Source organism: Rhinoderma darwinii, chromosome 5, assembly GCF_050947455.1.
Source record: "Rhinoderma darwinii isolate aRhiDar2 chromosome 5, aRhiDar2.hap1, whole genome shotgun sequence".
NCBI lineage: Eukaryota > Metazoa > Chordata > Amphibia > Anura > Rhinodermatidae > Rhinoderma > Rhinoderma darwinii.
Genome location: NC_134691.1, coordinates 256,794,874 through 256,813,079, shown reverse-complemented (window position 1 = coordinate 256,813,079; position 18,206 = coordinate 256,794,874). Strand labels below are relative to the sequence as shown.

Here is an 18,206-nt window from a genome sequence, read left to right as displayed (position 1 = left end):
TTTTTCTTTCTCACTACTAATAACTTGAATTCTTCTACACATTTTATTAGTCTCCTTAGGGGACTTGTACCAGCGATCATTGGATCGCGGGTACAATATGCTGCGATACTAATGTATTGCAGTATATTGTTATTTTTACAGGCTTCTGTAACCGCACGATTGCTGTTCCTGTCCGTTAGTCCCGGGTGTCAGCTGTAATACACAGCTGACACCCGCAGTGTATGGAGCGGGCTCAGCACGTGAGCCCGCTCCATACATCACCCCCGCACCATGACATGCTATTAAGTCATAGTGCTCAAAGGGGTTAATGCACAGCGGATGGTGTGAATATTAAAATTTTGCACTGATGTGCCATTTTAGTGCATAATATGTTGTGCCCAGTTTGTGCCACTGAAGACAAATACCTCATAAAACGTTAAGCGGGTACTCCCGGGTATGGTGATGCCATATATGTGGGCGCAAACTGCTGTTTGGGGACGCTGCAAGACTCAGAAGGGAGGGACGCCATTTTGCCTTTGGAGCGCAGATTTTGCTTGGTAGTTTTTCTGTTTTGGGTTTCGCTGGTATTTCAGTTTATAATGTGGGGGTATATGTAATCTGTGCGGAGAACATCAGGGCATAATAAGAGGGTATAAAAATGCGGTAAATAAATAATAATTCATAGATGTGTGGCCGGTGTCGCACTGATAAATAGTGTCTGATGTTACCCGCTTTTAGAACGCTCTGCACATTTTGCATCACCATATTCCTGGGAGCCAGAACGTCTTTATTTTTTCACCATCGGAGCTGTGTGAGGGCTTATTTGTTGCGGGACAATCTGTACTTTTCATTGGTACCATTTTGGGGTACATGTGATTTTTTTGATCACTTTTTATTAAATTTTTTTGCAAGCCGGGTGACCAAAAACAAGCAATTCTGACAATGTTTTTTAGTTTATTTTTTGCGGCGTTCACCGTGCACTATAAATGACCATTATATTTTATTCTGCGGTTTGGTACAATTACGGCGATACCATATGTATATAGGTTTTTTTATGTTTTGCAGCGCTTGCGCAATAAAATCACTTTTTTATAAAATAATTTATTTTCTGTGTCACAATATTCTGAGAGGCGTAACTTTTTTATTTTTCAGTCAAAAAAGCGGTGTAAGGGCTTGTTTTTTGTGGGACGGGTTGTAGTTTTTATCGGTATTATTTTCGGGTACATGCGACTTTTTGATTACTTTTTATTCTCTATTTTGGGAAGGGTGGTGACCAAAAAATAGCGATTCTGGTGTCGTTTTTTATTGATTTTTTTCACGGTGTTCACCGTGCGGGAAAAATAACATTATAGTTTTATAGCTGGGGTCGCTACGAACGCGGTGATACCAGATATGTGTACTTTTTTTTAACGTGTTCATTTTTTTCCTATAATGAAAGACTTATTATAGGAAAAAAATGAAGTGTTTGTTTATATAACTTATAACTTTTATTTTTACTCTTTTTTTTAAAACATTTTTATTCTTTTTTTTACTTTTTTCACTTGTCCCACTAGGGGACACTTAGACTTGCAGCTTTGATCGCTGCTGGAGTACATTACACTACACACGTAGTGTAATGCACTCCAACTGTCATTGTGACGTAACTGTCACACTGACAGGAAGCATCGGAGGACCGGCCGGAGGCTGCTCCTCCGAGGCTTCCGTACATGGCAACCCGGAGGTCATTATCTGACCTCCGATTGCCACGACAAGCATCGGTAGCCCCCACGGTCACTTCGTGGGGGCTGCCGATGTGCTTCAAACCACTTAAATGCGGTGACGGCAATCCGTCGCCGCATTTATGGGGTTAATTGCCGAAATCAGCGGCGATGGTCCGCTGACCGGCAAGGCTGGAGTGTCAGCTGTCAGGGACACCAGTTACCTCCCGGTGCGCCGGGAACTACTCCGCAATAGTACGTCCTGATGCGGGAACTAACCCCTCTGCAGGACGTACTATTGCGGCGCAGCGCGGGATGAGGTTAATGAAAGAAGTATTCAGCACACAAATTCGTGATTCTTGCAAATCTTTAAATTTTTATTTTATCATTAGTTGATGGCAGAGGTTTTAGTGCGACGTTTTGGTTGAAATTTAGATTTTCATCAGGCACTTATTCCTCCTGGTGTCTGGAGTATCCAGTCATTGACGCTGCTTATGTTGGTAGCGGCTAACCGCTATATTTGGACTTATATTTTGCACTTTATGTATTTGTACTACTGTTGGAACATCCAGAGTGACAAGGTGACAGTGAGTGGTGGGGAAGCACATGTGACACTTGGCGAGTGGAGACCTCGATGGTGGCACAGGAATGTGCACTGTACAGAACTGTGCAATGCTCTTCAGCACCTCCTGCTGTCAGTCCTCTTCAGTGTCACAATTCAGAGGTGGACTGATTAGCACAAATACACGTAAGACCGTACAGGCTGGAGCTTTTATCCACCTTCCAATTATCTCTTTGTCACCTGCAGCTACTACACCCTTTGTTTGCCACCAGCTAATGTGAATTGTGACACCTAACGACTGTAGCTGCAGTTAAAGGGAATGTGTCGCTAGAAATTTTTTTTATTTTTTTTTAGTTAAACAATTATTATTTAAGTGATTACACATTGTTATAATTTTTTTAATTTTTCACAAGTCAGGAAATATTATAAATTAGACTCTAATTTATAACATTTCCATGTGCTGGCCACTAGAGGGAGCAGTTCCCAAAATTGCAGCATGGTCAATGTGGTAAAGCAACCTCATTGATTTATGCTGCAAATTTGGGGTGGACACACTCTCTCTAGTGTCCTCACACAATCACCCCTCCCTTCTTCTGGCTAGTGCCGGGAGAAGGAGGGGTTGCGCATGCGCCGTTCCCACACAGACGGCGTACGCTTCAGAGAATGGAACGGCTCCCGTTCACATTCTCTATGGGGTTGTATGTTCCGTATTCCATCTCTGTATGTGTCTATTAGCGACACATACAGAGATGAAAAAAAAAATGGCAGCCCCCATAGAGAAGTAAAAGTAAGAATAAAATGTAAAAAGTAGAACATGAGAACACAAATAAATAAAATTTATGTTAATATCATATCATAGCAATATGATAATAAATAAATAAAATCATGACACCTTCCCTTTAAACAAAGGGTCTTTTGTGCACTAAATTTCTTGTGTGGGGCAGTAGCTCCAATAGTCAAAGGGAAATTGTAAAGTGGACAGCAGCTGCATTCATGTTTATTAAATGGGAAATACTGTATGGCTACTCATCTACCTAGGATTCAGACTGTAAGATGCAGGTACTGTTTATAATGCGTTTATCCTGTTACACCATATTTTTCTGACTATTTTATAAGTAAATTTGCCTTTATTCCTATTTGACTATAATGGTGGGCAGGGCCGCAGTGTCCATAAGGCAAGATGAGCATCTCGCCTCAGGCGGCGGCCTGCTCCCTCTCTTAGTCTCAGTTGTCTCAGTTGTAAATCGCAATTTTAACAACTTCCCGTTCTAAATACGTTATATGTTAACAGCTAAGTTCGTAAACCGCAAATCTACCAAAATGTCAGCTGGCATCGGAGCACATTATAGTGTAAACCTGCACCAAAATAAAGGGTCAAATTTTCATCTTAGGGGGTAAAAATTGTATCAGCAATCAGTAGGTTGGCCCCTACTTCTACATATCCAGAACCTATCATTAACAAAGGAAAGATCTTCCTTCCAGATTTGCAGATTACATTGGAAATGCTGTCTTATGTAACTTGTTATAACTCCTTTATAAGCCTCATACCACCCAGCTCAGCACTCTGAATTACCTTTGTATTCATTATACATCCGTATAAGATAAAATGTTTCCTGTCAGACTAATAGAATCGGAAATGTATATCGGTGCCCAAGGTCACTTCTCTTGGAAAGGTTAATTAAAACCAAAGGAGAGGTATTATTATGTTATTAAATAGTAATGAAGGAGAAGATGTGAAGTATATGGCACATGATGCACTTCTCTTCTGATCATGGGAAAATCTGGGCCTGTAACTTTTTACTTCATCAGACACTATAAATTTTATAGTATTTCATTCATTTTTTTTTTTTAGTGTATACCTCCTGGGAAACTAGATGAAATGACAAGAACTTCTCAGCATATATACCATCGTAACCATCTCAAGGGACACGTATTAAATTATACTTCTGATACATAAAGATAATGATCAGCATATGGGGAGAATCAGTGCAATGTGCCACCACTATATTATGTCTAATGCTATGCTGCAGAGGAGAACGTGTTATTAAAATGTTAAAATGTTATGCAGTGATCATTCTTAATATGTCCAGCGCCAAAGGGCTTCCAAGCTGCTTCCCGCAGTAGTAAAAAAGGGTTAATCAACAAGTAAATTCAGATTTATAAAGAGAAGTCGCACATTAGGCCGTATCTTATTTATAATTCTGTCATGGCACGTTGCTGGTATAATTATTTTTATTTGTTCACATTTTATTTGTTCACAATAGCAATATTTTTGGGGATTAAATAGCACTAAAATTATTGATATACAGTATATCTGTTCAACCTACTTTATAGCAGCTGCAACATCTTAAACCCCTTAGGGTTTGGAGAACCTTTTTCATTCACCTTATTACAGAAGAGTCATCTAATATATTGCTACCTTCCCCAAGATGACTTCCTTTTCAAGTTGCCTGAATTTAGCAAGCAGGTGGACTGCCACAGTCTCCTTCGCTCTACACAACTGTTTTGAGGGCTGGTGTGATAGCGTGGTTCACTTACTCGTGTCGCCCACTATTACTACCTCCTTTATAATCAGGGTCACTAGGGTTATGCCTAGGTTCCCTACCTTTCTCTTGTATTAACGTTAGTCTACTTGCTTTCCTACTTAGTAAGTGTATACCAAACACAGAAAAGAACGACGAGCTTATAGCCAGATTATATATAAAAAGTAGAATTTATTTAACACATATGACAAACAAAGTTTTAAAATTGAACAAAAGGACAAGACCCTAGTATGAACATAGGAGCAATTACTGACACTTGCAAAATATTGTATATAGGTATATGGTCTATAAAACATATATAAACCCAAAAGGGTGGCAGGCTACCCTATTTCATAGTTAGTGAACCATATATATGTATGTTCAGTCAGTAGTAGAATAGGAAAAAAGGGGAGACTAAAGTGCTGTTTGAATCAAACAGCAATAGCTTACCCATAACAGCAAGGAAAGGTAGTAGTCAGTGCTCGCTCCTACACATGAACCCCGGGCGGGGGTTTGATTCAAACAGCACTTTGATCCATCATCAGTCTCCTATTTTTTCATATTCTACTACTGACTGAACATACATATATATGGTTCACTAACTGTGAAATAGGGTAGCCTGCCCCCCTTTTGGGTTTATATATGTTTTATAGCCCATATACCTATATACAATATTTTGCAAATGTCAGTAATTGCTCCTATGTTCATACTAGGGTCTTGTCCTTTTGTTCAATTTTAAAAACGTTGTCATATGTGTCATATAAATTCTACTTTTTATATATAATCTGACTATAAGCTCTTCGTTCTTTTCTGTGTTTGGTATACAATATGGAGCTGCCTATATGGTAAATTATGGTGGGACGCTTCTGTTGTGAACCGTGCCCAGCCCTTAGTACAAATGCTTTTTGGAGTGTATATATTGATTATAAGTAAGTGTATACGACTGCATAGTAAATAAAATGTAATAATTATTAACACAAACAGTAGTCACACTTAGATATAAAATACACCAAACACAGTAAGTAATCACAGTATAGTATCAGTGCATCCCAATACACATAACTTAATATGTATTGATTACACGAACACTACACGTGGTACAGTATAAACAAGATATCACAATCATAATCCATGCCACCACCCACTTAGCTAACATACATAGAAGTTACGTTATAATACAATACACATGCTCACTGTTTCTGTCCCACTCAATCCTAGCAATAACTGTCCCTGTGAACTAAAGGGTTAACACGTGATAAGGAGGAACAAGACGAATGGGTTTCTGTGTACCAGGGGATAGCAGGTAAATGGTGGGAAAGGGTTAAACAGGTACCAGGGGATGTACAGGTAATGTGCAGGCAGGTGGGAAAGGGTTGACCAGGGAAGTGTTGTGTAAGGGTACATACATACATACATACATACTACCCATACCTCCTTCCATCTCCATTGAAAGGGGACACTTCCCTTTACGTATACAGTCTCACTTCTGGCTGAATTCATAGAATAAAAGTGGTTGTTAACACTATTTACTAACCGCACCAGGAGAGCAAACGTGGGATCTCTGGTTTTCCTACTACTGTCCTCCCCTGTTACACGAATTGCTCTTGCCTGTAAAGAAGTGATTTGGGTAATGCAAATAATGTAGTTCCCTATTACTTAAAATGTTACTAAACTTTCAACAAACTTCTGACATGTCATATTGACATGTCAGAAGTTTTGAAAGGTGGGGGTCCGAGAACTGAGACCCCCATCGGTCCCTTGGAAGAAGCGGCAAAAGCGCTCGTGTGAGCGATCAGCTGCTTAGTTTCTGATCGTTTTTTTCGGAAAGCCGATGTAGCGTTGTAAGGGCCCATAGACTTTCTATTGAGCCCGTACACCGCTACATCGGCTTTCTGAGAAAAGGCGTCAGAAACCAAGCGGCTCAGTGCTCACCCGAGTGCTTCTGCCGCTTTGTTCTAGCGATCGGTAGGGGTCTCAGTGCTCAAACACCCACCAAACAAAACTTCTGACATGTAAATATGACATGTCAGAAGTTTGTTAAAAGTTTAGTTACCCTTTAAATTGGGTCCTTAGCTGTCTTCTAATATGTAATAGAGATCATATTAAAGGGGTAGTCCCGTCTAAATGAGGGCTTGCTGGTGATGAGCGATTTGCCACAAGTGCAGCAGCTGAAAACCCTAGCGGTCAGCTGTTATCGCAGTGGAAAGCTGCAGGTTGCCTATTGTTCGTCTGCTGGGAAATTTAACACTTGATGCTGTATTTCGCCGAAGACCACAGCTGATCACTGAGGGTCCAAGCAGCAGAGCACCCTGTAAACTAGCTTAAAGGGGATTTTCCAGTTTCAACAAATAAAGGCTATTTATTGTATAATGAACATTTCTGCAATTTCTTTTAAATACTTTGTGTATCAATTTATCACAGTTTTTGAGATCTTTACTTGTAGCCATAGAGTGGAAACCTTTTATTGTTTACATTCAGAGAATGAAATCCTGTCTGGTTCATGTGATGATCACACAACTGGCTCACTACAGCTATAGTACACTTAACAGAGCTGTTTTTTTTAATAATGAACTGAGCCCCTGTATGATCCCCTCATGACCAGGGCAGGATTTTAGTCCCTGAAAATAAACAAACAAAGGTTCCTATGTACCTTACTGACTCCCATTAGGTAAGGCAAAATTACGTAGATGCACATCACAGTGATCACACATGCACGTAAGCTGTGCCCATATGAACACCCTTGGAACCTCGCAGTGATTGACAGTTTGCTACTGACCGGTAATAATGCTTTGGCATACTGAGTATACTAGGGCATTATATAAGCGATCAAGGGATCGCATTGTGAAGTTCCCTAGTGTGACTAAAAGCAAAAAAATTCAATAAAGTTTAAAGGGAACCTGTCACCAGCATTTCACCTATTAAACTAGCAATACCTGGTGGTAGTGGATGAAAAATCATTTCTGTATAACCTATAATTGTCTTCTTAGTCGGCTCTGTAGCTTTAGTATTCAGTTTTTTAGTGTTCCCACAACGTATGATAATGAGCATAAGAGTCAAGTCTTTCCGAGTTTACCCCACCTCCTTTCTTTTGATTGACAGCTCCACGCCTTGCCCCAGCACACAAAATCCCGCACTTGTGCATTGATGTCCTCTTCTGGTGTGTGTGTGTACAACGGGACACCGGCATCCTGCTCGATCTTAGGGTAGATTTCGCTCGAGCCTCCCATTGAAGTCAATGAGAGGAGCAATATTCTTGCTGACGGCAGAAATAATTCCGCAGCAGATTTTGCGGCGGGAGCTGCCACGCAAAATCCACCCTGTGAACTGACCCTTAAGGTATTGCCGCAATCTTAATGACACATATAATAAAGTTAACCTGTTATTTAAACCGCATGGTGAACACCGTAAAAAAAAATATTTAAAACAACGGCAGAATTGCCTTTTTTTCCATCTTTACCCAAAAAGAAAATAGAGTTAATAATCTATATCTACCTCATACGGCTACATTAAAGAAAAAAAAAGTTCTGGCTCTTGGAATGTGGCGACATAAAAACTATTTTTTTTTTCTATAAAATGTGCTATTATTTAAAAAAAAGTAGTAAAATATAAAAAAATATATGTATTTGGTATTGACATAATCATACCGACTTATAGAATAAAGATAAGACTTTATTCTGCATCGTGATTGGCGTAAATCTAAGTTGCAAAAAACATTGGCATAATTGCTGTTATTTTTCCATTCCCCCATTTTTCGTTCAATAAGTTATATGTACCCCAAAATTCTGCCAATGAAATTGAAAAACATAACTCAATCTTCAAAAAAGGAACCCCCATACAGCTACGTTAAAGGAAAATAAAAAAGTTATGGCTGTTGGAATGTGGCAACACAATAATGAAACAAATCCTTTTCAAAAGAATTTTGAAAACTCCATCTTTGTGTTGCACTGTGAATTATTACAGCTTTTCAGTGCAGAATTCGGACGGAAAATCTGCACCGCCTCAACTCTACGGAAAATTATTTATTCGTACCTTAATACAGCACCCACTTATTGCCTACTTTTCTCTAATGTGACACACTGATTCACAGACCGTGCTGATTCGCTGGATATTCCTACCAATCACATGCACCAAAGAACGCCACTGCCTATAGCATTGTAAGTTGAATGTATTGTAAGGCCATTGTAAGTGTAGAATATTGTAACCAGAGGCCATTGTAACTTGAGGGACCACTGTACTCCTAAGGCTAGGCTATGCAGAAACATAAGGCTCCATTTAACTAAAAGTTCTTCAAGCCGCACGTGGCAGCAATCATCATGTACACAAGTCCTAAACTATGTGTCGCTATCATCGGCCTCTTCTTTCTATGCACCGTTTGTTAGCTGTGATATGTTTCAAGTATCTTAGCAATATGCATTGATAGTTCTTCTAGTTTTGTTGTCTTGTTGCTTTGTAGTGCCAGAAAATAAATAAAAAGGAACATTTACAGCAATGCTATTAAAAGTTCAGTAAGCCCTTATGCTCAAAAAACGGACGTCACACGGCTGCAGTAGGAACAATAGACCCATAATAGGGCTATTCACACGACCGATTTTTTTGACGGCCCGGGAAACCCGGCCGTCAAAAAATGGCACATGCCCTATTTTCGGCCGTTCTCCTGGCCGCCCGGCTCTCATAGAAATCTATGGCGCCGGGTAATACACGGCCATCACTTGAATGTGCTCCAAGTGATGGCCGTGTCTTCCGTCGCTCGCTCTCACTCCTCCTCACAGTGCAAAGTGCATGTGAGGAGGAGGGTATTTTTTTTGCTCCCTGTAGGAGCGGAATCCCCGGCCACAGCATCAGCAATGCTGTGGCCGGGGATTGGGGATTCCACTCCAGCAGAAGTCCCTGACGTCACTGTGTCCATATATGGACACAGTGATGTCAGGGACTTCTGCTGGAGCGGAATCCCCACCGCTGTGGCCGGGGATTTCGATCCAGAAGTCCCTCACTTCACTGTCCATATATGGAAAGTAGGGGAGGTGCCATCTATGGGGGATGACTATGTACAAGGGGTCTGTGTAGCACTACCTACAGGGGGGCTGTGTGGCATTGCCTACAGGGGGGCTGGGTGGCATTACCTATAGGGGGCTGTGTGGCATTGCTTACAGGGGGGCTGTGTGGCATTGCTTACAGGGGGCTGTGTGGCATTACCTACAGGGGGCTGTCTGGCATTACCTACAGGGGAGCTGTGTGGCATTGCTTACAGGGGGTCTGTGTGGCACTACCTACAAGGAGGGCTGTGTGACATTGCTTGCAGGGTGCTGTGTGGCACTACCTACAGGGGAGCTGTGGCAGTATCTACAGAGGGCGGTGTGTGGCATTATCTACAGAGGGAAGTGTGTGGCAAAAAATTTACAAATGAAATTCATCCGATTTTATAACGGACAGGGAAAAAAACCAGATGCAAAACGGGTCAACATCGACCGTTAAAAACGGCAACACAGCCCGGAACGGATGCAAAACTGACGTTTTTATTGGCAGACACTCAGACCCTGTCGTGTAAATAAGGCCTTGGTTTTAACATTTGAAAGTTTGTCAAGTTTATAAATATACTAAAACATTTAATTTGATTCCTGATGAGTACAAATGTAGACATATTCTACTGAACTTAACACCGCAGCATGGATCTTGGAAATATATTGCATTTAATTTGACTTAAAACATTTTCTAATTTACACTGGCTGCTTGGTAAGCAGAGTATCTGTCACTACTCGGTCTTCTATTGACTGAAGTGCACGGTAAATCCAAGCTTCATAAAGGCTTGTAAACACAGCACTTCATCTTGTTGAGCACTTTCATCTTCTCCAGCAATGCAGCTTTGAGGTGCTACAGACTGATATTCTGAGCATGATTGCTCAATCCCTGTATGTGACATGCAGCCATTTAGAATAGCTCTTCTTCCAGGCAATATTTGATAGTATCTTTCACATAAATTCACATATGTTGCTTTACTGTGCTGCTTAAATTTTTTCTCCATTATGTTTTTATTTTTCATTTAGTATGTTACATTCTGTAACCTGAAAGTAGTACAGGAACAAATGAAGGTAGTGATTTAGTACATAATTCTACCATAATGAATTGTGTCCCTTTACAAAGTAGGAAATATGACTAGTGAATAGACAACGTGGTCATGGTCACCCGAGTCTCATTGATGTGTGTGGCAAGCAAAGGCTAGCCCATCTGGTCCGATCTCATAGAAGAGCTACTGTAGGACAAATTGATGAAAAGGTCTGTGCTGGTTATGATAGAAAGGTGTCAGGACATACAGTGCATCACAGCTTGCTACGTAGCCACAGAGCGGGCAGTGTTTGCCCATGCTAACCCCTGTCAACCTTCAAAAGCACCTATAATCGGCACGTGAGCAATAGAAATGGATCGTGGAGCAGTGAAAGAAGGTGGCCTGGCCTGATGAATTATGTTTCCTTTACATCAAGTGGACAGCCAGGTGCCAGTGCATCGCTTACCTGGGAAAGATATGGCACCAGGATGCACTATGGCAAGAAGGCAAGCCGACTGAAGCAATATGATGATGCGGGAAATGTTTTGCTGAGAAACCTTGGGTCCTATCTTTCATGTGGATTTTACTTTAAAATGTATCAAGCAGTCTAAGTACACCCCTTCATGATAACGGTATTAATGGCAGAGACATTTTTGTAAAAAATGTTCAGGAAGGGTTTGAGGAACACGACAAAGACTTCAAGGTGTTGACTTGGCTTGTCCCCAGCTCCCAATCAGATTGAGCATCTGTGGGATGTGCTGGAAAACGAAGTCTGATACATGGAGGCCCCACCTTGCAATGTACAGAACTTAAAGGATCTGCAGTGTCACGACTGTGGGATATGTGGACCCACTGGGCCAATCCGCCGCAGTGGAGTAGCAGCTAGCCAAACATAGTCTTTAGGACAAGAGTACCTGGATAGAAGACTTGGCAGAAACTTGACACAGAAGTAGCGTAGTCGTCTGGGCCCACAGGCCGGCACGTGCACCGGGCACAGATGGTGAACTCGACTCTGACGCTAGACTTCGCACTGGAACTAAACACAATTACTGGATACGGGAAAACTGGATACAGCTAAGGAATCATTTGCAGAACAAACATGGGTAGACACAACAACGCTCAGACAAGGAGTAAAAGTCCATTGTGCGCTGGGATTGGGTAAGGACAATTTCTGCCGCTGCGTGTGCTGGCATCTCTGGGGAGGGCGACGCCGGCAAGCTCAGAGTGTTCTGCCAGTGAGTAGGAGATAACGGCGATCAGCGACCGCAGGCATAACATGAAGCTAACGTCTTGGTGCCAGATACCACAGGACACCTTAAGGGGTCTTGTAGAGTCCATGCTATAGAACTGTTTTGGAAGCACGAGGAAGACCTACACAATATTAGGCAGATGGTTTTAATATTATGGCGCAACAATAAATGCAATATATTTTATATTGCTTTCGTTTTATAGCTCTTGCATTAGTATACTTATTGTGCTTTGATAACAGTGGCAATAGTATATTCAAAAATGTTTAGATAGATCTTGCTTCAGTATATTCACATTGTTTTAAGAGTGCTAACAGTTCTATACTTTTATTACAACATTTGTAAGTTTACACGTTTGTGCTACATCTAAGTATTCAACTAGTTAATATAAAATACTAACATTATTTCTTTAAAGTGATTGGTATGTGTGAACATTACTGTTAATAGTTCCCAAATGGAATGTGTAAAGAGAAAATGAATGCATTAGTATTCTACAGGACATTGGTGGATTGCCCATTATGCTCTCTGCAGGTTAATAAGGATTACATCTTATTTATGTAAATACTGTAGGCTTTGAAATGCTTCCCCATTCTAATTAAACGTATGGCTTGTTGTCTTTTAATTGAAATCCCCCTGATAGTGTTTTTCAATGCACGGCAATTACTTATTTCTCCTTAATCCTGACATACTTTCCCTTCTAATATTAAAACCCATTGGAACTTTATTTGTTTTTTTTATTTTCTATTGTATTTAAGTTTTTTATCTTAATATTAAAATACTGGTTTACTATAATGCTGTATTGAATATAAAGCAGTTTCATTTTCATGGCGATCATTCGTAATTCATAAGTGATTGACTAATGTTTTTCATGTTTCATAAGATTTACAGGGCTGATTAATTAAATTTGAGAAGTCATTGGTTTAGATCTATGAAAATGAAGATCAAATTGTTGTTTTATGTCATATTTTTAAACTTTTTCTTTTTTTTTTTTTAATGCTCAGAAATTGATTAGGTATGTATTCAACTATGATTTCTTAAAAAAACCAAAAGATATCTACCAGATGATTAGAACTATCATGTTACCCACACTTCAGTATTATATATTTTTCTGGCCGTGGAAGCATAGAAGCAACCATTCCTTGTCCTTGTTAAGCGCAAAATCTTGTAATACATGATCAACATAAAGCTCCCATCAAATCTAGCTAATGCTCAGGTTGGGTTTGCCCAAATACGGTTCAAACGGCTAGAGTACATCCACCTCATGGCAATTCTGTTGAATCTACGCACCCTTTAAAATGCCTGATTTCCCCTTCCTCACTACTCCCTCCATGTCTCCTCTTTTCCCTATATATATATATATGTTTAAAGTTAAACAAAATATATAGATATATACAGTTGATAGTACACAAATGAAATGATGGTATTGTTTTTTCGTCATTTATATATTTTCTATATATTTTTTTAACTTTAAACTTTATATATAAAAGTTTCAAGTTAAAAAATGATATAGAAAATATATAAATGAGGAAAAAACTAAACCATCATTTCATTTGTGTACTATCAACTGTCATCCACTTTATAATAAACTCTTCTCCGAAATGACAGAGAAGTTTGTGCTTTCTGCACCCTGTAAGTTTATATCCAGTAATTGCTGTAGTTCTTATGTGATACATGTATACAAAAGCATGAAATGAGCCTGTTGTTCAATGGATTCAGTAATCAGAATATGTGGCTCATCTGACAATTCTCTGTAATTGAAAGACGCACAACCTGTAATTTTCTGTCATGAAAATCAGGCAAGCTCCCTGACATAGTCAGCTGTTAATTGAAACAGGGTCTTTTACTTTGAAAGTTCAATGCAGCACATCACTCACTTGTTCTTCTTCTTCCATCCTTGAAACATAAAGTGATAGGACATAAGTGGGGTTTGTGATTTTAAGTAGCTGATATTTGGCTGCCTCATGTTTTTTTTTTAACTTTTTTAGACTGATTAGCTAAATGGAAAGTGGGAATACGCACAGTGTACACAAAGACTTTTGCTATGCTCATGGGCTTATCTTTATACAGTATGTACTGAATATAAAGTGAGTTGCCAGCAGTAGCTTCCAGGAACTGGACCAAGATGTTCAAATAGCGTGAGCACAAAAACGGTTTAAATGTTACAGTAGCTATAATCGAAAATGTATGTTTTGGAGGTGACTAATCCATTATCACCTAAGCATGTTTTATTTATCCATTTATTTTCCTGTGTTTAGCTTTGAAACAAAAAACACTACACTGAAACAAGTGGTAAATAACAATTCGGACCTAAGAGCTGACAAATTCTGAAATGATAAACTGTAGAATCACAGACAATTGAAAAGGAGCCTTAAAACAAATAGGATTTCAAATGTAGTTTTAAATATTTTAGAAAAAGAAAATTGTCTAGCTATTAGTACGTATTAGGGAGACTCCGTGCGTGAGACTTTTGTGAATCGCCCTTTGCGAGTGTTTTATGGGTGAGGGAATATCCCGGGAGAAACACTCATCAGTATTGGCTACTTGGTGTTAGTTTATCTTGAGGGATGGAGTTGGATCTTTATGAATGGTATTTTTTTTTTTGCATATTAGTCTTTACCCACCATAGGTCTCTTTGTCCAGCTGCACATCTGGCTTTTCTACAACAAAAATGATTGCCCTGAAGAGTCTAAGCTGGATGAGACACGTAGGGATATTTTCGTAGGACAGGGAGCTGTTTTTGGGCTTCCCGTATCAGAGCAGTGACTCTTTTTTCCAATATTCAACAGATTAAGTCTTTATAAAATTTTAAGTTACTTTGTAAATCGTTTGCTTTTAATCGTTCACATTTTAACTATATGATGTTTTATTGGCTGTTTAGACAGTAAAGTAAATTCAGAATTCTGCTGGTATTCTGTTACATAGGTTGAAAAAAGACACAGGTCCATCAAGTTCAACGTTTCTCAATAAATTACCCGTCATTCATTGCATGATTAATTATAACCCTCTATGCCATTTGTCAGTAAATAATCATCTAGCCTTTTGTTAAATGCTGACATAGTATCTGCCAATACTACCTCTTGGGGTAGGGCATACTATAGCTTGACCATTCTAACTGTAAAGAACCCTTTCCTATATTGATGTCTGAAACATGTTTCCTCCACACACAATGAATTGTGGTAGCTGAGCTAATTGTTACACACTTCATAACAATACTGTCAGACTGCAAAATGGAGCTAAACTGCTGCCTAGAAAAAGCGAAACCAGCAGAATTATGAGGTCATATAATAATGAAAGCATCTATAGATGTAGCAATTTTTATCTTGACTTTTAATTCCTTAAATACACTCCTTTATCTTGACTTTTTCAATGACTTTTCAATGACTTTTTCTGTGTGATATCACACTGCAGTTATCAGAGTCAAGATAAAGAGGGCTACATCCGTATATCTATGAATGGAGAACATAACATGAAATAACTTGAAATTGCTGCAAAAACAGTAGAGCAAAAGTATTTACAAAGTTATATAAGTCTCCATGTTAATGTCGATGTTTATTTACATTTCAACTGTAATATTTTACTAAAATGTAATTTTTGTTTTATTTTTCCATTAACAACCAGCAGCTCAATTAATCGGCTCCATTAATCTGACAGCAATGTACCACTTTGTCTCCTGTCGGCTCTACTCTACCTTTTTCCCAGCGGCCACTATGGGCAATGGTCATTCATGAGGCTGCCCAGGAAAAAAACTAACTGGAGCTAACAATAGACAAAGTTGCTTTCCGGGCACCACTGTCACCTCGTTCTAGCAATCCTAGTGATAGGACTCCCAATATCTGTGGTGAACCAACCCCTTTAAAGGAATGTTTCTGATATATAACATACAGTAATATATATTATAATATATATATATATTATTATATATAATATTTATTATAATATATTATATATAGTTTTAATATACATATAATATACAGTACAATATTTTTATGTATATTAGCCTAAAAATATTTTTTGTGATTCCTGTTTAGGTACTTGCCAGACTTTATAAGTGGAGACTTTGATTCCATACAGCCTTTGGTGAAGGAACTGTACAAAAAAAAGGTGCTGTATACTTGTTTTTTTTATTTTTTATGGTTGCGCCAATTTTTTAAGGGGATCCGTCACCAGACATGCTTATAGTATTGCGCTTGGCAGGTGTCATTTAAAAATATGCATCATATGCTCATTGTGTTGCAAATGTGGTGCCTGCCAGCCTGAATGGACGAGAGACACTACTTGGCTACAACTGTTTTTGGCACAAAACGCCACGGCCGTGTCATTCCTTTCAGCCACTAGACAGACAAATAAATGTTGAGATCAGGTCTTCACTTTAATAAGTACTCATTTTCCGCCCATAATATAATACCTCTTTTTACGGTATTTATCTATTTTTTGTATACAATTTATGGTCTAAAGGTTTTAACCATTTTTTTTTCCTTTCTGCTTTCTTGAAGTTTCAGGACAACACTCTGACATGGAGGCTCCTGATCATATATTCATTTCTTTGTGGGGTTTTTTTTGTTCTTAGTTTTTCATAGTTTACTTTGTATGTAGATGCAAGGTGAATTAGAGGGGATATGTGCCTCATCTTGTATTTTTAGAGCTCATTCCTGGAACAGGTAGTTAGTTGATTTTTAATTTTGAGGTAAATGCATGCAAAATTCTAATACACTAGAGAATAGTGATTTGCTCATCATGGATGTTGGTAAAGTACATACAAACCTTTAAAAGTATTGAGGCCCTAGCACCAAAATATAATTTTATATTTATTTATTTATTTATTTATATATATATACATACACACGTTTGCATGACTGATGCTTGGCAGGTGTTTCAGAATAAATGTTCAAAAATGCTATGTGTTGTCTAAGGGTACTGCAGCCACACACCTGCAATGGGGGTCTTTTTGAAGTAAAAGCACTTTTTTCCTATTACAGCAATGGTAGCATGATCTTGCATCCAGGCAGCGATAGTCTCTGTAAGACTTTTACTTCTTTATTGGATTCACCAGGGGAGTCTTTCTAGAGAGTGCTTATCAAAAATGAACCCCTAAAAGCAGATCATGCTCTCTTGGCTTTATTATTAATATTCATATGTGGTTCTAGGGAAATTAGAACTACATTACAAATAATTCTGTACATTTTTGTTAGAAGGGTCCCTTGATAAGCTGATCACAGGGTGTCACACTGCTGGGTCCCACAGCAATTAACTGTAATCTGTGGGAAAACGCAAAATTGTTAAATTTCCCTGCAGCACGGCCACAGGAGACACAGTGCCCTTAATAACCAATGGACTGTATGTGTAGTGCACGAACATGCCTGGTCCTCCACAGCAAGAGTTGCTCTTTGTGGCCATTTTCAACTTTGGCTAATAGATGAGGGTGCTGAATAGGGCACTCCATTCTACTAAATAAGAATTTCTTAATAAGGTATTTAAAAGTAGGTAATCTTAATCAAACAACCCCTATAATGTTGTCTAAAAATACAAAAAGTAATATAATACATATTGCGCCAAAAGATACCAATCGAGAGAGCTTGTTCCGAGGTGAGGAAATTTTTATATTTATAACGTGTTACAGGCACTCACAAATAAATGGTATGTTTAGTTACGCTTCGTGAACATCCTCCCAAAGTGCCATTCAAGGAGCTGGAGAATATACTGTTACAATATATTGCTCGCTCAGCCAAGATACACTGACTGCATGTTTTTACACTTTTACTTCTGGCTCCCTAAAACAGAAAAAATAACATGGCAAGTACATACATATCAAAATGTAATTGGTGTTGACATTTCAATTCAATGATAGTTACTAAAGTATCAACTATATCAGTCCTTGGGTATTTGCAGATGCATGTTTCCCATTATGTACTGATAACCTGAGAACATTACGTAATTTCATTCTTTAAAATGTCAGAGGAGATGTGAATTTAGATGGTACATGTTAACCAGTTGCGGACCACCCATAGACTATAAACATCCGGGTAGTCTGCAATTAAATTTATAAGGACGTTACGGAACGTCCTGCAGAGTTACCTGGTCTTTAGCTCAGTGATACAGCTGTCTACAGACAGCTGTGTTATGGAGCTTTCCGCCGTCTCCAGTCATGTGATCGTTGTGACA

General features: G+C 39.0%; 1 protein-coding gene across 3 annotated transcripts in view; it reads left to right on the top strand.

Annotated features, from left to right (window-relative positions):
• TPK1 (thiamin pyrophosphokinase 1) overlaps positions 1–18,206 on the top strand; it is a 682,711-nt gene that overhangs the window by 342,803 nt on the left and 321,702 nt on the right. For all 3 annotated transcript variants that reach the window (XR_012847973.1, XR_012847974.1, XM_075828584.1), the window contains exon 5: positions 16,076–16,148. Coding sequence is in view for 1 of the 3 variants with exons in the window: in XM_075828584.1 (XP_075684699.1) it covers positions 16,076–16,148 (73 nt within the window). In the remaining 2 variants the exon portion in view is untranslated. The remainder of the gene's footprint in view (positions 1–16,075; positions 16,149–18,206) is intronic.